The sequence below is a fragment of the Micromys minutus genome (assembly GCF_963924665.1).
Source record: "Micromys minutus genome assembly, chromosome: 16".
Taxonomy (NCBI): Eukaryota; Metazoa; Chordata; class Mammalia; order Rodentia; family Muridae; genus Micromys; species Micromys minutus.
In genome coordinates this window covers 50,334,785-50,358,523 of record NC_137985.1, presented here as the reverse complement: position 1 = coordinate 50,358,523, position 23,739 = coordinate 50,334,785, and the positions used below count along the sequence as shown (strand labels likewise).

Here is a 23,739-nt window from a genome sequence, read left to right as displayed (position 1 = left end):
ACTAGATAGCCTAGACAAAATGTTAAATGTACTAAAAATCCATTAATACAATAGAGATCAATGTTCTTCAAATTGAAAAAAATTGACTATGTGTAAGTTTTTTTCTTAGCAGTTATGACTGTAGGGCATAGAGGTTTCCAACCTGATTTAATTTAATGAACATTTACCAGTTATAATATGTGTTGTCTGGGCTTTAGCTAAAGTTAGGTAGAGTTTCATCACAGTCTAGTGAGAAAAACATAATAATAATAAAAAAAAAGTATTAAAGCAGAGGTTTAAACAAAGGAACTATGAAAACAGAAGGAACAACTGCTTCATTAAAATAAGATTACCTTTGTCGTGCTCTGAATCCTCTATAGATTGACTGCAACAGGATAATTTTATTCCTTTGTTCTTTGTACTTCTTACTTTGCCTGTAGCCCCTCCATCTTGACTGTATACAGGTAGCAGCCCTATGTCTACACCTATAGCATTCCCTCCATCGCTGCTGGATAATGACAGCCGCAGTTCGTAACTCCAAGTACCGCTGCCTCTCTAAGTGAGCACGCCAGGACGCTTGAAGAAGGGAAGCTGCACTAGCCATTATGAAAGCATCTTTCTCCACAGCTGCACTTCTGATTTGCTTCTGATTTAGGTAATTCCTCCAGAATCGCTAAGAAAAAGGAAAAGAGAAAACCGCTGTCATGTTACCACTCATTTCATAGAAAAGGTAAAACAGGCTAAATTTCTATGTCTACACTTTTAAAGTATATATAGATAACTTGTTGGTGGTTAAAATAATAACAACAACAACATTAGGCCCTTCTGTACTGCCACTGAGTTGTGTTGATGCTTTGGCTATGTCCTCAGAAGGCACTGCAGCTGTAGGTGTGATGGAAATGACTACTTTACAGGAGGTGCTAAAGATCACCTCTTCTAAGACCAAATACCTTAAAAGATGAGATCCACAAAACTGCCAAAGCCTTAAGCAACTGCCATACCAATAGTGTGGACTTGCACCCAACCGAGGAGCCTATGTGCCGTGAAAATGGAGGCCCTTCATGGTGTGCACTAAATCAACCTTACTAAAGTTGATAACACCAAGAAACTAAGAGAATGGATGGGACTCTAAAAAGATTCCTCGGAGGAAAAATTCCATAAAGTAGTGGTTAAGGACTATGGCAAAACAAAAACAAACAAAACCCACAGGTCTGGCTTTTATCCAAGGACACTTCAAATATAAGATAATAAGTACAAACTTGGCTCTTTAGAGAAAAAAAATAAAAGCTTTCTTTGCTTATTAAAATTGGTATTTCAAATAACCTAGTTGAATTTAATTATATAACTTAAAATTTTAGATGTTTTCATATTTTATTATATAAACTAACAAGCTCTATTTTCTTTCTTTCTTTCTTATTTATTTTTACATGGTGTCTCTCCTGTACTCTGAGTACTAGAGATACATGTAGACAGGCTGGCAGGCTGGCTTTAAACTTCAAGGGTGTAACATAAAGGAAATCTAAGCAGCTCTGGACACACAGGCTCAGGAGACAATTTTCTCAAGCAGCACAGGCACCAAGATCAACAACTAATAAGTTTCATCCTCTAAAGGCCTCTGTAAGGTAAAGGACAAGACAGCAGCCTATAGAAGGAGAAGATCTTCACCAGCCCCATATCTGACAGAATTCATAAAGAACTCAAGAAATTAAATATCAACAAACCAAATAAGCCAATTTTTAAAAGCTACAAAGAGCTAAACAGAGTTCTCAACAGAGGAATCTCAAATGGCTAAAAAACACTTAAAGAAATGTCCAACATCCTTAACCATCATTGAAATGCACATCAAAACTACTTTGAGGTTCCATCTTACTACTGTACCTGTCAGAAGGTTAAGATCAAAAACACCAGCTCATGCTGGTGAGGATGTGGAAAAAGGAGAATACTCCTCCATTGCTGGTTGGACTGCAAATTTATACAGCCCCTATAGAAATCAATATACCCCTTCCTTTAAAAATTGGCAATCAATTTATCTCAAGACCCAGCTATACCACTCTTGGGCATATATCTAAAAGATGCCTTATCCTACCACAAGGACACTTGCTCAAGTATGTTCATAAAAGCTATATTCATAAAAGCTGGAAACAAAACAACCTAGATGTCCCTCAACCAGAATAGAAACTCAGCTGCTAAAAAAAATATAACATCATGAAATTTGCAGGCAAATGAATGGAACTAGAAAAAAAAAATCATCCTGAATGAGGTAACTCAGGGCCAGAAAGACAAACATAGCATATACATGCTTAGAAGTAAACATTAGCTGTGAAGTAAAGCATAATCATGCTACATTCCACAGACCCAGAGAGAACAAGTAATAAGGAAGGGTTAAGGGGGAACACAAGGATGTACCTGGGAAGGGGCAATAGAAAAGAAATTTCAAGGGTGGACTGGGGGCAGATGACAATGGGAACAGAGAAATCAGGTGGAGGGTTGGAGAGGGAGAATAGTGAAAGAGATGACTAGAATTGGGGAGCAATTTGGGAGTGAGGTAAAAATCCAGTACAAATAGAAACTCCACAGAATCTATGAGGATGACACTAGCAAAGACTCCTAGTGATAGGGTATAAAGAGCCTGAACCAGCCACCCTCTATAACTAAGCAAGGTGTCAAGTGAGGGATTGGGACACCAACCAGGCCACAAACCCTCCAACCTACAGTTTACCATGCTTGCGGGATGTGCTGAGCTTAGCAAAATCATCATTAGAGAGACTTCATCCAGAAACTGATGGGAACAGATGCAGAGTCTCACAGCCAAATAATAGATGAAGCCTAGGGGGAATCCCATAAAGGATGGGGAGTAAGGACTGGGGATCAAGAACACCACAAAAACACAACCTTCAGAATGAACTGACTAGGACTCAAGTGGGCTCACAGACATCAGGGAGCCTGTGTGGGTCTGACCTAAATGCTCTCTGTATATATGTGTGAGATTCCTAACAGTGGGAGCAGGGTCAGTCTCTGACTCTTTTGTCTGCCTTTGGGATTCTTTTCCTCCTACTGGGATGCCTCATCCAGCCTTGATCCTATTTATAGCTTGTTATGCCATATTTGGTTGATGTCCCTGACTCTTATCTGAGGGGAGGTTAAGGGTGGGGGCAGGTGGATTTGGGAGAAGGAGGAGGTGGGGAAGAGAAGGGAAACTTCGGTTGGGATGTAATATATGAGAGAAAAATAAGTTAAAAGGAAAAAAAAAAGCATGGTTCATTCTCATCACTCAAGTTTCGTTATTATTTAAATATTCCACAGTAAAATGCTTCTGATTAATAAATGAAGGTGAAACAAAGTCTCTTTCATTACAGAGAATCCCTTTCTCATCCCACCTGAATAATAATAGATGCCTGTCTCAAATGAAGGAACTGTTGCCTAGACAACAAGACCCTAAACCACCGTTGCAACAGTACGATTCTGCGAAGCACTTCCTGATGAAGCAGGTCTTGTAAGTGCTGTCGTTCATGCTCCTTTAGAAAAACCTATGAGAAGGAAGACAGACAAGAAATAAAGCTTAAAAAATGAAAATTATTCATGTATTATTATTTCTGTGGTAAGCTTTCAGAGAAGAACACACATAATGGTAGAAATGCAAAGAAAGTACTGATAAATGGTTCTATCACCTAGACTAAAATAATCATCCTCAAACTGAAAAAAAAGATACTTGTACATGAGAGAGGAAATGGGAAAATGGGAAAAGCACCAAGTTTCAACTGTCAAACATTATACTATATTACTGCCTCTCATCTGGAAAAAAAAAGGTTACTGTAAAAGATCAGGATACCTTTGGATAGTATGTCACAATTTTTGAAAATGTTAGATTAAGGAGAAAACTAAAAACCACAGATCTTAAAAAGTGATGTGCACTAAAAACTTCTTATTTCCTACAGGCAAAAGCAGGTATAAACAAAGTATAAGTTAGACATGTCTCTTTGGAAACAGAAGGATGGTTCAATTTTAGGAGCAGGCAGAGTCAAAGAGTAAACTACTAAGGATTGGAGATAGAGATCTTAACTGAGCAACATAAGAAGTTAAGAAAACTAAAACAACTCAATAATTAATCTTCACAAGTACTGTTAGATATTATGATGCAACAGTTTGGCAGTGGGGGCTATTTTGTCATATGTTTGGTGACAAATGCTTATGTAGCCCAGGCTGGCCTTGAATGTCTCTGCAGCTAGGAATGGTCATGAGTAAGTGATTTTCCTGGCACTGCTTTCTAGGGTTTAGATTGTAGGTGTGCAGTTCTATCGCCCCCAAGAAGAAGAACCAGTCAGTGCACAAGAAGAACATATGTAAATTTAATGTGGAGACTACTGGGATTATAATTGAGCATGAGGTCAATATAAAGAAAGCAGCATATTTAATTGATTTTAATAAATGGGTAGAATGAGTTAAACAGAATAAATAAAATAGACCAAAACCAGCACTTTAATATTGTCAAACTAATACAAAGGAAACAAGCTAAGGAGCAACAACAAAATGGAATCAAGAATAGAGAAACAGGCTGAGATATAAGAATCATTTTTAAGAAAAAAAATTTACAAAAGGATTAAATCACATGATAAGCCCAAGATGATTATGGCTTTCTCCTTGAAAACTGGAAAAGAAGGAGGAGGAGGAAGAGGAAGCAAAAGAAGAGGAAGAGGAAGAAAAAATATAAATAAAAGGTAATAAAGAAAATAGTTGAAAACAGCAGTAGAGGAATCTGGATAATGTTACTGTAGACAGGTTAAGTTGGTCATTACAGTAGAATATCTTAGACATGGTCTGAATTACAGATGATGCTGTAGTCAGGACACTGGTCAGAAATTCTAATGACTACTAATACTACTTACACTTCATTTTAGGTTGTATGTATAGGTCAGGTAACAGCTATAGAAGTCAGTTCTGTTTTACCTATCATATGAGTTCTGGGATTGAACTCAGGTTATCAGTCTTGACAGCAAGCACCTTTATTGCTAAGCCATAAAAAGAATAACAAATAAATAAAAAGAATAAAGGAGAACAACATCTAACAAGGACACATGCTCAACCATGTTCATTGCAGCCTTATTTATAATAGCCAGAAGCTGGAAAGAACCCAAATGTTCTTCAACAGAGAAATGGATACAGAACTTGTGGTAAATTTACACAGTGGAGTACTACGCAGCTATGAAAAATGACTTTATGAAATTTCTAGGCAAATGGATGGAACTAGAAACTATCATCCTGAGTGAGATAACCCAGTCACAAAAGAACACACATGGCATGTACTCACTGATAAGTGGATACTAGCCCCAAAAAGCTCTGAATACCCAAGAAACAGACCTTATGAAGCTCAAAAAGAAGGAAGGCCAGAAGGTGGATGCCTCAGTCCTTCTTAAAAAGGAGAACAAAACACTCATGGGAGGAAATACAAGGCCAAATAGAGGAGCAGGAATTGAAGAAAAGATCAATCAGAGACTGCCTCACCTGGGGATCCACCCCATATAAACCCACACACTATTGCTGATGCCAAGAAGTGCTTATTTGGCAGGAACCAGGTAGGAATGCCTCCTCAGGAGCTCTGCCAGAGCCATACAGATACAGCTGAGCATGCTTGCAGCTAACCATCAGACTGAACACAGGGACTCCATGAAGGAGCTAGAGAAAGGACTGAAGGAGCTGCAAGGGTCTGCAACTCTATGGAAAGAACAAAATTATCAACCAACCAAACCATCCACAACCCCCATGGACTAAAACACCAACCACTGAGCACACATGGAGAGACCCATGGCTCCAGTTGTCTGGCATCAAAGGGAAAAGAGACCTTTGGTCCAGTGAAGGCTTGTTTTCCCAGTGTAGGGAACAACCAAGGTGCTGAGGTGGAGAGGGTGATTGGAAGAGAGAGCACCTTCATGGAAACAAGTGGAGGGGAAAGGGAAGGGGATAACATTTGAAATGTAAATACAGAGAATATCCAATAAAACAATTTTTTCAAAAAAACAAAAGGAGAAGCAATTCCTGAAATTTTTCTTCCATGGGTGTACTAGTATTTACACATTATCCATATGCAAATATAATAATAATAATAATAACAACAACAATAATAATAATAGAGCAAACAAGATAGCAGGATGGGTAAAGGCACTTGCCACCAAGACTAAAACCTTGAGTCTCATCCGTAGGACTCACATGATAAAGGAAGAGAAGTGATCCCACATGTTTTCCTCTGACTTCTACACCTGCACCATGGCCCATACACACAGAGAGATAGGTAAATAAGCAGATAGGTAGGTAGATGATAGATAGATAGACAGACAGACAGACAGACGTGAACAAAAAACCATCTAGCTTAATCAATTTCCTTGTTATAACTTGGTGCAAATTATTTTTACATATAAGTCACAAACAAAGATGGGTATTATTAAATGCACTCAATTTTTACTAAGACCATATGTACTTACCATGGTTTTTCCAACTTGATAATTATCAGGATTAATATTTATTTTTCTGAAGAAATCTTGAATGTTAAATTTAGATGGGATAATATGTTGGGGAAGAAGTACATGAAAGTGGCTCACAAAATCCTGAAAAATAAAAAGAAAATGGTATCAGATCACAAAGTAACTAGATGAGTACTATGCCCTAAATGGACTATCCCTTTATTCATGGGTTTCTCAGCCTTTCAGTAAAAATAAAACTTAATGCGAGTCAATGGGGAAAAAAATCAAAACACACCGTGAGAGAGCAGTGAGCCACACACGTGAGTGAAGGTATCTAGGGCCTGTTTTCTCATTCTTTCAAAAGTAGAAGGTAAAGTGGCAGGAGTAGAAACTGCTAAGAGAGTGGGTATGAAAGTAACCAGAATTAATTATAGACCTGTAGGAAACTGTCAAAGAACAAAACATTAATAAAAAAGTAAACAAAACAGAGGGGCAGAAAAGATGGCTCACTGATTAAGAGCACTGGACACTCTTCCAAGGTCTGAGTTATAGTTCAAGTGTCCAGAAGCCTGCTAACAACACTCTGTAACTTGTTGGGAAGAATGTGACACTTGCCTCTGCCGTTCAAAGGCATGGTCACATTGCACATAGTTACACATGCAGGCAAAACATCCATAAACATAAAACTGAAGAAATCTTTTAAAAATATAGTTTTAAAGCCAGTAAAAGACACCAAGTTTGAAACATTATGCTACCAAATGGAAACTGAATTATAAAAAAAGGGAGGGCATAAGTTGTTATTAGTTATTCTTTTGAAAAAGCCATACCAAAGACCAAAGAAAAGTTATTTAGCAAGAACCTGAAATCTTATTAAGGGGGTGATAGAAAATACAGCAGATATTGGAACATACAACTGAGAATCATATTTTCTCTTTCCATACGGCAAAAATTGCTCAATTCCTGGAAGGTTCCAATATCATTTTTACACAGAGAGCAGATTGATGAATAACATTCTATAGCTTCATAGATATCTTACTAAGAAAACTTCAGGGAAAACCAAATGAAACTTTATCTGACAAGATAATTCTCATTGAATTATTTCAATAATTTGAAAAAAATCAGTGTGAAAACTGCTATATTATGGTTAAACTTAATATTGGCTAACATTCAGATCAAAGGGGAATAGCCAAGTACTATACTCTGTCATGACATTTGTTCAACAGAGCAGCTGTTCTTCCAAAAAACTGAGACATCTCTTATTAATGTTTTTACAACTTTGTATAGAAATAGTAAAATTAAAAGAGGTAAATGAGTCCCAAAGATATCTGTGTCTATAGATACATAAAGCAAGACATATAGAAACTATTTATATTATGTGAATATATATGTATGTATATTTAAGTATATTATAGAAGCATATAACCTGGAAAGAATATTTGGAGCTATATCCAGATTGGCGAATTCTGACTGTCTCCAGCATCCCAGTGTACCGTAGCTGTCTTAGTACCAAGGCATCACTGAATCTTAAGGGCAGCTAAACAAACAAAGAGAATGGGTTAGTCTATCTCCAAATTCAGATTTGCCTTAAAAGTACAACTGAACATTAAGTAGCAGGAACTAAGGGATTAAGATGCAGTTGTAGAATTGACAAGCTCTCCTCCTAACTGGTAACTTAAGAGAAGACAACTGCCTGCCCTAACGTAATAAGGAAGAAATCAACCTTCTAGGCTCCTCTAGTCATAAAGGCAAAGGACCAGCAATACTCAGTAGAAATGTCAATGTCCAAAGGCCTCACAACTCAGTCACTACAAACTAATAGAACTGATGCTTTTAACTAAGGGTTGTTTAGAATTTTGTGTTTCATCAAGATGTTTATCTGGTACTATCACTAAGAAAATAACTTACCTGTTACCTTGGCTTAGAACTGACAAAATTCTCCTAATAAAAAGCAAAAAACTGTTTATTTCTGTGATAGTTTTGTTTACAACATAGGCATCAAGCACAGATAAAGAGGGGGAAATTCCTTGAAGTCCTAGGAATGTTAAACTCCTTTATTTACATAGGCACCGACAGGAAAGAGGCTCACACCTAGGTATCTCAGAAGCTACATTTCTAAACTTTCTAAAGAGATATATTTGTAGCCTCTTCTATTACTTTCAGGTCAGTCTCATAATATAATTTTTAATAATCCTCTAAGTCAATCCCAAATGGGGAATAAAATCAAATGAATGATTCATGTTAAATAATGAGAGCTAACATGTTCCAGTAAATTTAATCACATTGTGAAACTCAAAATTTTTTATGTGTGTGCACGCAGGTGTGCGTGTGCCACAGCACATAAGTCAGAGAACAACTTATGAGAGAGCCAGTCTCCTCCTACCATGTGAGTTCTGAGAACAAAAAGGTTGTAAGGCTTGGCTCAAGAGCCTTTATTTGCTGAGCCCCAACACAAAGCGTTTAAACAGCAGGAATACAGACTGTTTATTTAAAAATGAAGTAAATATAACTGATAATTCCTACAAGCTGTCCTCTGACCTGTACCCATGTACTGTGAGGACATGTACACATGCACACACGCATGCAAATAAATAATCAAGATAAATGAACTTAAGATCTACTGTATTTAAGCTTTTTAGATACAAACTCTTCCTTTTCTTCTTCTTTTTTCTTTTTTTTTTTCCCCCATTGGATATTTTCTTTACTTAAATTTCAAATGTTATCTCCTTTCCTGATTTCCCCTCCAGAATTCCCCTATCCTATGCCCCCTTTAATGAGAATAAAAATGTATAACATATTTATACATTATATTTTAACAAGTGCTAATTAAAGGTACTGCAATAGAAATGGCATGGGCAAAAATTTCTAAGCAAGAGACATAGACTATATCCAAAGAGGAGATGAATTTGCCTTTAAGAGTATATAAAATTTCCATAGGAAAAAATCTTTTTTTTTCCTCATGGAATTTCAAGGGGTAATAATACTTGCCTCTCAGATTCTAGTATATACTGAATCAAATCCACAAATAACTTACAGATGTGTAAGTGTGGAAATAAAAAGACTAACTATAGATAATATTTATGGAGTACTGTTTTCTGTACAAAAAGTACACACAGTTCCTCCCTGTTCAGACTTTATTCTGAAGTAACCTGAATGATGTGCTGTCATGTATACAATACTTTTACCTTCTCAGCATTTGAGCGAATGCATTTTACAAAATAGGGTTCTGCTTGACCGAGTGTCTCCATCAGCTTGCTTAAGGAAGCCTGCAATCAAAGTTAGGTCATTAGAATGCTCTTTTACTCAAGAGTTAATAACAAGTAACTTATAAATACAAACAACTGTGTGGAAAATGTACAAAAACGTTCTAAACATAGGTAAGAGAATTTGTTTCTGAAAAGGAAATTGTGTATATTCCCATTCTGGTTAAATCAAGAATTGCTAAGGACAAGGAAGACAGTTTAATGTTAATCTTAGACAGATACTCTGGCAGTAGGCAGTAGTCACTGCAAGTACATTTCTGAATAGTTTTCACGTCACTAACTTTGTTCAAATGCACATTTTGGGTAATTTTGTTCCCACTCCTTTCTCTGTTTTAAGACAGGACCTTTCTATTTGTTCGAGGCTGACCTGCCTATAACAAGCTCTGTAGCTCACTGCCCTTAGCTTTGAAGTTCCTATGTCAGCCTTCGGTGTGCTGGGATTAGGGCACACGTGACCGTGTCAACACTGATTTTCCTCCATTCTGACCAGTATTTAAAGACATCCGGAAAAGAAGAACTATCTTAATTTAATTGTACTGTTTTCAGAGGATGTAGTGATGCTCTCTCTTCTATAGTGGTTTTATATACATCCAACAGGCTTTGGGTATTGTTTTCTCTTGAAAACTTTTTAAGATTTATTGTATTTTTAATTACGTGTGTGTGTGGGGGGGGGGGTGTCTGTGTGTCTATGAACTACAGTGCCGCTGCCCACAAAGACCCAAAGCATCTGGTCCCCAGGAGGTGAACTAAGGTGAGTCACCTTACGTGGATGCCAGGAGCCCAACTCAAAAACTCCTCAAGAACACTTGCACTCTAACTGCAAAGCCATCTCTCCAGCCCCTCTTCTGCTTATAGCTTCACAGAATTATATTTATGATTTTTTTCCTTCTATCTGCTTTGGGTTTAATATATTTTACACTCCCTATTTTATTGAAGAAAAACCTTTGATTCTTGGACATAAAACCTAACTCCCTTTCTCATAAAAGGACTCAATACTATGGCTTCTTAGGCATATGAATCATATATCACCGATCTTGAGATTCACTTTGATCCTTCAACAACAATTTAGAAAAAAGAAACAGACTTTCTGGCATGAGTAAAATAGGTAATAACCTGAAACTGGGCGCTGATACTGGGAGGTTTCTTCTTCTTGTGCAAATGAAGAAGAGATTTGGTAATTCGGTCCTGAAGGGTCAGTCTTGTCAGATGCTTCAAAGAATTTACCTCCAGCAAGTGCTAAAGACAAGGGATAATAAACATTATATAGATTGTGTGTGTGTAATATAATATAAAATAAAACAAAACATCAGACAGTTTTTATTATTTCCAATTGTGAGAAATGTTTTTTCCATCAAAAGTGCTTAGTCTAAAAAGGGCTCTCGCCCTTTTCCTGTATTGATCAATCAGTCATGTGTGAAGCCCACCACTCATCAATGAAACGAGACACCACCTACATGTAGGATAAATAACAAAGAAGCCATTTTAGCAAAGGTGATGACTTGCTAGATCTGGGTTCTGGCATACCCTTCAACTTCCACCTTGTTTGAAACAGTTCCTTATTCTGCTACTACACATGCAAACAGACCATGAGCTTCTGGAGATTCTTCTGTGTCTACTTCCCATCTTGCTGCATAAACATTAGAAATACAGACGCATGCTACTGACTATATCCAATCATAGGTAGGCTCTTGGGATTTAAACTTAGGGCTTATGCAACAAGCACTTTTATTGTTTTTAAAAATGGTATTTAGTGCAACTTTGGCTGCTACAGCTCTTGAACTCATCTGACTGCTGCGGCTCTGTGAGTAGCACAAACAGCATGGCATCTCGAGTTCATTCTTTTTATCCAGCACTGCTCTGACTATTGGGGAACTCCGTGTACTTGTGTTAAAACTACTCTTCCCACTTGTGGAAAGTGACATGAATATTATAGGGACTGCAACCCATATTTAAATCTATCAGTCACAATACTTCTAGAGATTATCTTTGTATTTTTTTCTAAGCCATGAATTGGAAAGCTCACTTTCCATTCACTGTGTTGTATTCAATTTGTCTCATCAATATTTTACAATTTTCTATAGACAGAACTTTCACTTCCATATTAATTTTACTATTAAGTATTCTATTTTATGGTGCTATTATAAACAGAATTGCTTTTATAATTTTTTCAGATGTCAGTTAGTCTATTTAAGTGTAATTTTTTTACATTGCATTTGTGTTCTCACACTTTACTGAATTCATGCATTATTTCTAACAGTTTATTTAGAGGATCTTTAGAGATTGCTCTAATAACATGTTACAAACTAACAGAGATGATTTCACTGCTTCCTTTACAAGGTGACTTTTGTTTCTTTTTAAAAAGAAGCTTTTGTTTCTTTTTATTGCCTAATTTCTTTGGTCTTATTAGGAGTGGCATAAAAAAGCATCACTTCCCAGAAGTAGGGAACTGAGAAGTTCTTCCTTTGGGTGAGCGCAGTACAAGTGTGAGATCCACTGTACAAATGAATGTGTTCAAGAGATATTCAAAACCTGACCTTGTCTTCGGAACAAATAAGGGGAAAGACGCAGTGTATATGCACTCTCATAAGGCTCCCAGTTTACCCATCTATAATGCGACTAAATCTGAGACCAATCCAGCACCTTACCACCGACTTTTTAAAAAAACTTCTCATTGTTTTTAATATAAAAATGTATATGAAATTCAATATCAGGGTTCATAAACAAAGTTTAACCAGCATGTGGACATCCTTGTTCAGCTTCACATTATCTCAAATTGTGCTTATCCTATGACAGTCAACTTAAGTATTGACAACGTACTATTTAACTCTATAGAAATGCTGTGTGATACCTGTAATAAATGAGTTACACAATGGCTAACTAAAAATGGTCTCAAAACTCAGATTTTTTTCACTTTAAGCTGGCTCAAGACAAATGAAAAATAACAATTATAAAACAGAACTTGCATATTCAGAGCTTTTATAGAAACTAGAGAATGATATTTGTCACAAGTAACGATCTACCTGAACTATTAGGCGTCTCCATTTTTTCACAAACTTTCTAAGTTTTAAAATGGATTCAACTAAGTACATAAGTCTTATGTTGGAAATACTCACCTTTGGAAGAACAGGTTTTGACCTGAAATGTTTGTTTCTCCTATAAAGACAAAACATTGATTAGAAGGAGAAAAATAAAAAACCTACAGTATAAATGAGTGATAAAGGAGTTTCTCAGGGCAACTAAACTCCTCCTTTGAAGAATGTGGGCCTCTGTACAGAACCTTATCTGACTCCATTAAGCACTGAGAAAAAAGTAAGAGAAGACGAGACATGGAGGGAGCACCAGCACTGTACCAGAACCTGAAGGTTAGTGATGTGGGGGTGCCTCTGACCGTAAGTTTTGATATCTTGTATCTAGGTAGGCTGTACTTTCTAACACCTACCATATTAAGATTTTTAAGATATGCCTAAATTTCATAAATAGTTAAAAATATACATTTCAGTAAAATATCTTTCATTTTAAAAACTGAAGTTTATTTCTATTCATTATACCTACTCATAAATGAAGGTGAACTTTTAGTAAGGGTTCAGAAAAAGCAAATACAGTTCAATGCTTAGAACACTGGCTGAGGCGTTTATAAAGGACGTCATGAATAGTTTCCCACCTACCAAAGTAGAATTTCTCTACCCCCTGGTTTTACTATGATAGACTGTAAAGGGAAGAAAGGGAAACCATGTGTTTCGTAGCATCTATGAGAGAATTAGGTGAGTTAGGACACATTCCCAGAGTAGAACAAGACTTGTGTAATTTACTATTATGCAATTACTTCCATAAAGATTCAGGACACCAATTCAGGTATAGATCTAGTTTATGACACATTAAAAATAAATGGTGGAAAAATTCCTAAAATACATTAATGCTGTCAACTAAAATATATTTGAGTCAACAGAACACAGTGCCTACTTATCTCCATGTCTAACTGGTCCTCATCAGGAGGGAAAGGTGAGATGAGATGACACTGTACAAGCTGCCATTCTCCTGTCCAAGTGCTAGATCTGAAGAATAATTGCAAAAATGACAGGAAATCCTAAAAGAGCTACGTTTTTTGTTTCTCTAGAAGAAAGTAACAATATTCATTCTCTGCAGTTAATAATGTAACCCTTTTTAACTTAAACTGAATCAGAAAACAAAGCAATGACACCTATAATGCACTAGACTCACAGTTCTACAAACTAAGTACATTTAAGTCTTTTACAATCAAAATTATATCCATGAAAATAATACTTAATCTCTCATTATTTGTTCAGTAAGAAAATTTAGTAAAATACTCCTTTAAAAAGTCTATTAATAACCAATACTGACGTGAGAATTCCATGTGCTCTTTCCAGGAGTTTGCTGCTTGCTGCATTAGCAAATATACCATCTTTATCAAGCAAGGACGTATTGCTAGTTGGTAGTCTGCTTTGGCGAATGCCAGTTCTGACATTCCAGGCAATATCAAATGTATCACTGAAAAAAAAAGTATAATTTGCTGAATTATTCTATTTATATTAATTATTCTAGTAATATAAAGTATAATATATTATAGAAATGGAACATTAATAGATGCTAAACAGCACAAAAGTTTTATTACAATGACCACCAGAAAAAAGTTTTAGCACATTCAGACACATTCATATACAAATGTACAGGTAAATGAATACATCATATAGGTGACATCATTAATATAGTGGTATATGTGAGTTGTATGCTTTAACATGTGATGCCTTTCTTTTCTACTAGAACTTTCAAAAGCTCCCACTGGGATTTATAATACTAATAGGTCACATGAATCTATGCAGTACCAATTTCTTTCTGAAACATCTTAATCATAAACACACATGCTCCTGATACATCAACCAAATACATTAAGTGCTAAAGACTGAGTGCTATTATCAGCACTAGAGGCAGAGGAATGAACAAATGTCCAGTAATTATAGCACTGTAATTAATGAAGGGCTTTCCAGTGAAGATAGCACATATAAATCTCTACAGAAGCCATTAAAAATTACAAATAATATGTCAAAGGTATTAATACTTAAGAACAGAGAAAATAAGCTGAGAACAATCTTTGCAATGTGGGTGACATTAATTTTTCAGGTTTTGTTCTTTCTGTGGACAAGGGGTGGAAGAAGAAAGTCTGTAATCTGAACAACAGTATGCACAGGTGAGGAGGACAGTAATAATACACACACCTGTGGGCAATATTGAAAATAGAGGTACTCAGTCTTTTTATCCAACTTTTCTAAGACTGAGAACAACTGCCGTTATATAATCTAAGTTGCCAGTTGGCATACACTGTGGGGGACAATTTTGCCAAGGGAGAGGGAAACATACTAAGGTTTCAGGAGATGACTTCCCATACCCTTATTGCTAGTCAACCTTAAACATGAAAAGGTGACCAATATTCACTAGACATCCAAGGAAAGCACCTAGCATGAAAAAAAAGCCAAAACAATCAAAACAAAAAAAAAAAAAAAACTTAAAGGAGGCCAGGCAAGGTGGTTCCAGCCCTCTGGAGGAAGGGGCAGAGGGATCTCTGGGAGTTTGGACCCAGACTATTCATAGTGAGGTTCCAGCACACCCAAAGCTACAGAGATCCTGTCTCAAAACACAAAATTAAAACAAATATAAACAAGCAGCAAAAAATCTAGGAAGAAAACTATCTAGGTATGAGGGAAAAGGGGTTACAAGTAATATTCTTAAGAAAAAGGAAAGAATCCTATAAATACGGAAAAGGAAAACTTGAAACTTTTGAAAATCATGCACATTAGTAACATATGAACATGTAGAATATATTTATTCATTAGTTTAAAATACATGGCAACTTCGTAGAAGAGGGAACAAAAATATGGAGACAAAGTTTAGAGCAAAGACTGAAGGAAAGGCCATCCAGAGACTGCCCCACCTTGAGATACATCCCATATACAGCCACCAAACAAAGACAATATTGCTGATGCCAAGAAATGCATGCTGTCTGATACAGCTGTCTCCTGAGAGGCTCTGCCAGAGCATGACAAATACAGAGGCAGATGCTTGCGGCCAACCACTGAACTAAGAACAAGGTCCCTAATGGAGGAGTTAGAGAAAGGATTGAAGGAGCTGAAGGGATTTGTTACCCCATAAGAACAACAATACCAACCAACCAGAGATTCCAGGGACTAAATCACTATTCAAAGAGTACATATAGACTGATCCTTGGCTCCAGCTGCACATGTAGCAGAGGATGGCCTTGTTGGGCATCAATGGAGGAGAAGCCCTTGGTCCTGCCAAAGGTCCATGCCCCAGTGTAGGGGACTGCTAGTATGGGGAGGCAGGAGAGGGTGGGTCAGTGGGAGAGCACCCTTATAGAAGCAGGGGGTAGGAGGAATGGATAGGTAATTTATGGAGAACATACCGGTGAAAGCTGGATGCCATGACACATCAATAAACCCAGAACTCCTATGATAAGACACAAAGCGAAGACAGGACAATCTCCAGAAACCTGTGAGCCAGATAGCCTCACAGTAGTGAACAACAAAGAGATCCAGCCACCTCAAAAAAGATAAAACACAGGACTAACATCCCAGGCTATCTTCTGAGCATCACACATATGCCATGATACATTCACCCTTACACACACAAACATGCCCACAACACATTCTCACAAATATGCAAAAACATAAATCTGAGTGTGGTGGCACACATCTATAATCCTAGCACTTGGCCTGAGGCAAGAAAATCACAGGATGCCAGGTTATATAGCAATGTCCAAAAAACAGAAGACAGTTATTAATTTCATACTGCCTTGTAAACATATACCGAACTTACTGTTGGTTTTTTTCATTTAGAGCATTCATCCCTTGAAGATCAGAAAGAGGTGTTCTTGGGTTTTTTCGAGTTATACCTAACAAAAGAAAACAAAATTAGAAAATTTGAACAAATTAGTGTACTTTTAAAATACTAAAGAAAAATATTTCTAAAGAATTAATAAACTAAGCTTTAAACATTTGATAAATGTGAGATACTAAGAAAAGTTCTGTAACTATCACCACCAGAACTTGATTAACTGAAGCCAAATAGGAAATTCAACAAAAAAATTCTTATTTATTTCATTTAGGCATTAACATTAAGAAATATAAAAGTAAGCATGCTGAAAACTACATGTATCTATAATTCACCTATTTTGATACTCAAAACATGTCTGACATGACCTCTTTGTATCACTTCTTAGCAATCAATACATTGCTGATATGTATATATACTTTAGAGATCTATTGAACTTACAAATAAAGACAGAAAGCCAAAGAATGTTTTTCCTTACAGATATTTAAAATATTTAAAACAGAATATCTAAAAACAATTTTCTTGCAGGCTCAGTAAATACAATGTCATCAATTTCATAATGTATAGATACACACAAACATTTAAAATTCATTGGAAAGGAAAAAGTCCTACATCTTTATTGAAGACCTTTATGAAAAATGACACAATCATACAAAGAAAATCCTAAAGAGAATCTATAAAAATCTTTTATAACTAATACATTCACCAAAAATACAAAAAATAAAATTGGTATGTAGAAATCAACTCTATAAAACTATAAAAATGTAGTGAATGATCAAAGACTAGTTATTCCATTCATAAAATCAAAACAATATAAACTTAACAGAGTAAGTCAAGATGTCTACACTGAAAATTATAAATATCACTAAAAGAAATCAAGGGTCAAATCAATGAAATGATACCCATGCTCATAGCTATAAAATACATTTTCAAGAAAATGATACTTCTTAAATTATTCTACAGGTATAAATCTTTGTATTATATTTTCTTCTAAGTATACTGTTGGGTATTGGAATAATAAACCACTAAAGATGCTGTTTCTGAGGCTGTGATATGGTGTTTAGTCTCTTTTTTTCTGTAATATATATATATATATATATTTCCATTATTAATTATTTATATTCCAGAGGTTGCCCTCCCTCCTGATTCCTTTTCCTGGAATTCTTCATCTCATTCCCCCTCCTATTTGCCTCTGAGAGAGCATCCTCCTCTCCCTACACCCCTCCCCAGGCATCCATTTCCCTAGGAACACAAGTCTCTACAGGATCAGGCGGATCCTCTCCAACTGAGACCAGACAAGGCAGTCCTCTGCTACATATGTAGCCAGGGGCCTCAGACCAGCCAGTACCAGCCTATGTATGCTCTTTGGTTATTGGCTTAGTCTCTGGGAGCTCCCAGGGGTCTGGGTTAGTTGACACTATTGGTCTCCCTATGGGGATGCCATCCCCTTCAGTTCCTTCAATCCTTTCCCTAACACTTCCATAGGGTTATCATCCTGAGTGAGGTAACCCAGACCCAAAAAGACATGGTATTTACTCACTGGTGAGTGGATATTAGTCAAAAGTATAGAATACCCATGATACAACCCACAAAGAAGTTTAACAAGAAAGAAGGCCCAAGTGAGGGTGCTTCAATCACACTTTGAAGGGGGAACAAAATAATTGTGGGAGATGAGAGGGAGGGAGGAACATGGGGGAAGGGGACAGGATCCGGTATGGGAGAGAAACAGGAGTAAAGCCCATAGGGCCAGGAGAATGAGTAGAAATAAAGAGCCTCTGGGGCTGGGGAAGGGGGGGACCTCTAGAAAGTCCCAGAGACCTGGAATGTGAGATGCTCCCAGGACACAATGGGCTGACCTTAGCCCAAATGTCCAACAATGTGAAGAGGGATCCTGAAGAGACCACCTCCAGTAGATAGACAGGGCCCAGTGGAGGAATGGGGTCACCAAACCACCTTCAAAATTCTGACCCAGAATTGTTTCTGTCTAAAAGAAATGCAGGGGAAAAAATGGAGCAGAGTCTGAAGGAAAGGCTGTCCAGTAACCAGTCCAACTTGGAATCCATCCCAACTTGGGATCCATCCCATGGGCAGGCATCATACCCTAATACTATCACTGATGCTGTGTTGTCCTTGCAGACAGAAGCCTAGTGTGGCTGTCCTTTGAGGGTTCTACCCAGCCAATGACTGAGACAGATACAGATGCTTATAGCCAACTTACAGTTCTCTTATCATTATTTGAAAAGCATTAAGTTTTCAACTCTAACATCACTTTCTTCTACTTTTAGTTGATGATTATATACCTTAAGTTTTCTTACAAATTTAATGGCTTTGATCTTCAAAACAGCATGAATCATTTCAAGGGAACTTGACAAAGAGTTCCCTTTTAACAAATAAATACCAAGGTGTTCAATGCCATTAGTTTGTTGAGCTAATTCTTTATTCCACTAAACTATCTCAGCACCATGTTTACATGAATCCATTCCTGTACTTCTTATTTGGTTCACAGAATTCCATCTCTCCTCTGTTCCTTTCCTTCCATTTCCCTCCCTTTTTGCGATACCATGTGTTAAATCCAAGGCTTTGAGTATGCTATACAAAAAGAGCCTTACCACTGGGCCACTCTCCACAGGAAGATGACATTTTAAGTCTGCTACCAGGCTCATCTATACAAGTTTCCAAAAGACTGAGAATTAGGAGTTGCCTATTAGATCATTCTCAGTCATGGTCTCTACTTAGGCTTGTACTCAAGCTGGCAAGCAAGACCATGTCCTCCTGAGACTAGAAAGAAGGAAGAGTCACTCTCAGGTCCTCCAGACAAGTTGCTGAGGAAACCCAGTCCTTGTTACCTTTTGGCTGGGAGCTCTGTTGGAACATTGAATGGAGCTGCTCAGAATACATACAGTGCCTACCAAATAAAGGCATACCAAAATAAGAATGGCAATTTTTTCTAATAATATTAGAAGTGACACACCTGCCAAGTTCTTTTGTCACACAGTCCCACACTTGTAAAATTTAGGAATGAACTGGCTGCCTCAAAGGCATTTATAAACTTCATTTTCCAAGTATTTAGGGCTAAAAATAAATTTTGTATAAATATTAGATACTCTACAATACTACTGAGTTCAAGTTTTAGTTCTAAAACTTTTTTTAGATTTTTTGCCATTCACATTAATTCTTCACTTTTAATTCTTTTTCTATCTCTCTGTTGTATCAAAGTGGGTACATGAAACATCTTTGCCTTGATTCTAAGTATTTGGAGAAAGTCTGCTCTAGGATTTTCATGCAAACTTTAAGAAACTGAGGACACTGGGGAAAGGAGCCTTCACAGGACCAAGGGCCTTTCCTCCTATTAATGCCATCCTCTGTTAACTTATGCGCTAGAGCCATGGGTCCCATCATGCGTACTCTTTGGTTGGTGGTTTAGTCCCTAGGAGCTCTGGGGTGTCTGGGTGGTTGATACTGTTGTTCTTCCTATAGGTTGAAACCCTTTCATCTTCTTCAGTCCTTCCTCTAATTCCTCATTGGGGACCCTGTTTTCAGTTCAATGGTTGGTTGAGAGCATCTGACTCTGTATTTTACTGTTAGCCTAACATAGTGGCCCATGTCTTTAGTCCCAGCACTCCAGAGGCAGAGGCAAGTGGATCTCTATGAGTTTGAGGCTAGTCTGATCTGCACAGTGAATTCTAGGATAGCCTCAGCTACCCAATAAAAACCTGTATCTTGGAAAAAATTAGTAACTTTCCACTTTATCCTTAAAAAAATAAAAATGAACAATCAGAATGAGGACTATGTATCCGTAGAAATAATTTTAATAATTAAAAATAAATTCTAAAGGCATCTTTTTAAAATGACTTACCTTTATTCTTCATATATATGTGTGTGTGTATATATATATATATTCAAGTAAATAATATATTTTCTTATACCAACAGAGTGAAAAAGAACTCACTGAATTTATTTTTAAGCATATCTACTTAAATTCTTCTTCTATTAAGTAAAATATTATGGAGTTTCAACTAGAAAACTCTAGTAAAAGCTGTAAAGTAAATGTGTGGCAATTTATTAAATGTACAATGCAGATCTTGAGTAAATTTGGCCCACTATAAACAAATGACTTAATTTTCTGAAAAACTCATTTATTATTGCATTAGGAGTATAGCCAATTACTCTAACTACACAGCAGACCAAGGAACCTAGTTCATATAGACTAACAAAAAGGCAAGGAAGAAATGAAGATCAAGTGCATCTTTTATATCAGTTCTAAATAATAAACAGATATGTATTCAAAATGTTACTTTTTATGCAAAATTCTGATGTGGTGAGTTCTCTTACATCAGACACAAAAAGTCTGAGTCAAGGGTTAAAATCAACTTAAATGCATCCTCTAGAGATTCACAATTATAACACTGCTAATGCAGGAATCAAACATAAGCAACTACAAAATTTAGCCAGATATGAGGAAGCTTTGGGAAGTGATTAATATCATAATCTCTGTGTTAACTTACCAAATTGTTCTCTTGTTTTACTTTAATTACATTTCACTAAAACATTCAAAAAGCAAGTAAGAGAATAATTGCTGCTTATTTCTATGCAATTAGTCAGATATTTGCAAGACAAAACTGGAAACCAATTCAGTGATGGCATCCTAGATAATTAACAATGTGGTGCAGAGCAAATGGGACAGTCAAAATCACCCACATTAAAGAACAGGTATGTTGGCATTTCAAGAGAAAGCAATAGAGTCTGCATAAAGGATTGTGGAGGGCATGTCCTACACAACCTCCATGCTACACTCATGAATGCTCTTGATTTCCATTTACGAATGGATATGACAACACAGGGTTAAGAGGATTTGAAGCCTTACTGTACTTCTCTTCCTTGCACCTCTGCAGAATCTCTAAGCTCCTCTGGTGGACTGGATGTTGGAGAAAGCTAAAACTATCCATACTTTTCAAAATCGCACATGGTGTTGTATCATCATGTCCTTAAGAAGCAAAACAAAATACAAAATGAAAAAAAGAAAAAGACATTATGTAAGCCCAAACCAGTAAGAGAATCAAACATAATGATGCCAACTGCCTTGATATATATTTAAATATTAAATAACATAAAGAATTCTCTCCAACTATTAAAAATACAAATATTCTCTTCAAATATGCCAAACAGCTATTTTATTAATCCATGTATTCTGAGTTAATGCTATATTAAAATTTCTAGATTAAAATATAAGGAACATTTTAAACAAGTAGTATCATCTGGTTGTTCTTGGAAAATTATTCCTTTCTGAAATATCTTTAGCATATAGTTGGCAACATTGATAGAATCTGAGAGAAATTATACCCAAACAATTATGAAAAATGTACCATCTTTTACAAATCTGGCAATGAAGCACACATGTCTTGTGAGTGTCTGTGGAGTATGTGCTAAGAATAAGTCAGAGCACAGCACTGAGGGGAGCCTGAGCAGCACTAGACATTCATAATCTGAGAAATAGCTGGAGAACTCACACCTCAGTGCTGGGAAAGGAGGTAAGTGAATTACGAGCAGGAAAGAGAAGAGACGAGAGTAAAGACCAAAGCACTCAGATGAGTACTAAGTGAGACATTTGAGCAGTAAGGCATGGGGATAGACAATTTCAATACCATAACTATGAGCCAGAAGATGATTTAAGGTAGAGTAGAGTTTCCATATTTCAGAAGAGATGAACTCTTGAATGTCATTCTCTCAGATTACCTTAAGAGTAAGGGAGGAATGGCTACATTTAACAATTTTGCTCCTAAAAATGACAACAGTATAATCTACAGACTAATTAAGTGACACAGAATGAACTGAGCGCCACTAGTACACTTTATTGTGCAGTTAGGAATGGGTCTCGGTGTTATAAATTACAAATATTTCTAAGATAGTAATTTTAAAGTTCAAAGAAAGACTAATTCAAAATGTTTTTAAAAATCTTCCATCTCATTGAAATTTCCTAACCTAGATTTCTAAATTTAAAAAATATTATCTACACTTATAAGAGAAAACACACTCTATTAATCATAAGATTGTACAGAAAAGTAGCAGTCTTTTTAAAAAGAGAAAATCTACTTCAAGAATTTTATCAAACTGATAAAAACTAAAATGTTAAGTTTTTAAAAAAGCGTCATTGGGCTGGAGAAATGGCTCAGCAGTTAAGAGTGTATTCAAGACTAGTCTGAGATACAAATGAGACTCTGCCTTAAAATCAAACATAACCAGGCTGGAGAGATGGCTCAGCAGTTAATAGCACTGGCTGCTCTTCCAGAGGTCTTGAGTTCAATTCCCAGCAGCCAAATGGTGGCTCACAACCATCTGTCATGGGATCTGATGCCCTCTTCTGGTGTGTCTGAAGACAGCTACAGTGTACTCACATATATACAATAATTAAATAAAAATCAAAAAAGGTTATTTTAAAAAAGCATCATTTTTACACAATGGAATACTACTCAGCTATCAGAAACAATGGCTTAACGAAATTCTTAAGAAAATGGATGCATCTGGAGAATATCATCCTGAGTGAGATAACCCAGTCACAAAAGAACAGACATAATATGCAGTCACTAATAATGGGATACTAACCCAAGAAAGCTCTGAACACCCCAGAAACAACTCACAGACTGTGTGAAGTTCAAGAAAAAAAAAAGAATATATTTTAATTAAAATAGAACTGTATCACATCCCCCTTTCCTTCCTACAGCCCCTCCCAGTTTCTCTCCTATCCCCTCAAATTAATACCCTCTTTTCTTATATTATTGTTACATATATACATATGTGTATGTATATGTACCCACAAATACTTAATTACAACCTTAAAAAAGTATTCATATACTTCTATGCAAAAAGGCTTAAAAATTTGTACATTTATCTTTGTTTTTTAAAATAAAGTTTTTCAATAAAAAAATAAATAAAAATAAAAATAAAAAGCATCATTTAAGAGAGAAAGTGTAATCTTATAATAGATAATACATAAAAATCTCAGACTTAAAAGATCCATTTCAAACATTTTAACCAGCTGATAATAAAAAAGTAACTGTTTTTTAAATGGATCATTTAGCCAAGATAATAATTAATAATTAGAAATATTTAAATTTTTATAGAACAATAGCTTAACATCACTTCACTGTCACATAAACTTTAATAGGAAATACTCTATTTTCATTATTACC

At 36.3% G+C, this 23,739-nt stretch overlaps 1 protein-coding gene across 1 annotated transcript in view; it reads right to left on the bottom strand.

Annotated features, from left to right (window-relative positions):
* MYO9A (myosin IXA) overlaps window positions 1–23,739 on the bottom strand; it is a 158,315-nt gene that overhangs the window by 62,448 nt on the left and 72,128 nt on the right. The window contains exons 15-24 of the mRNA XM_080929818.1: window positions 21,417–21,536; window positions 16,538–16,613; window positions 14,051–14,197; window positions 12,805–12,844; window positions 10,805–10,927; window positions 9,614–9,694; window positions 7,855–7,965; window positions 6,453–6,575; window positions 3,357–3,506; window positions 333–652 (exon numbers count right to left, since the gene is read on the bottom strand). Coding sequence (XP_080785944.1) covers window positions 333–652; window positions 3,357–3,506; window positions 6,453–6,575; window positions 7,855–7,965; window positions 9,614–9,694; window positions 10,805–10,927; window positions 12,805–12,844; window positions 14,051–14,197; window positions 16,538–16,613; window positions 21,417–21,536 — 1,291 coding nt within the window. The remainder of the gene's footprint in view (window positions 1–332; window positions 653–3,356; window positions 3,507–6,452; window positions 6,576–7,854; window positions 7,966–9,613; window positions 9,695–10,804; window positions 10,928–12,804; window positions 12,845–14,050; window positions 14,198–16,537; window positions 16,614–21,416; window positions 21,537–23,739) is intronic.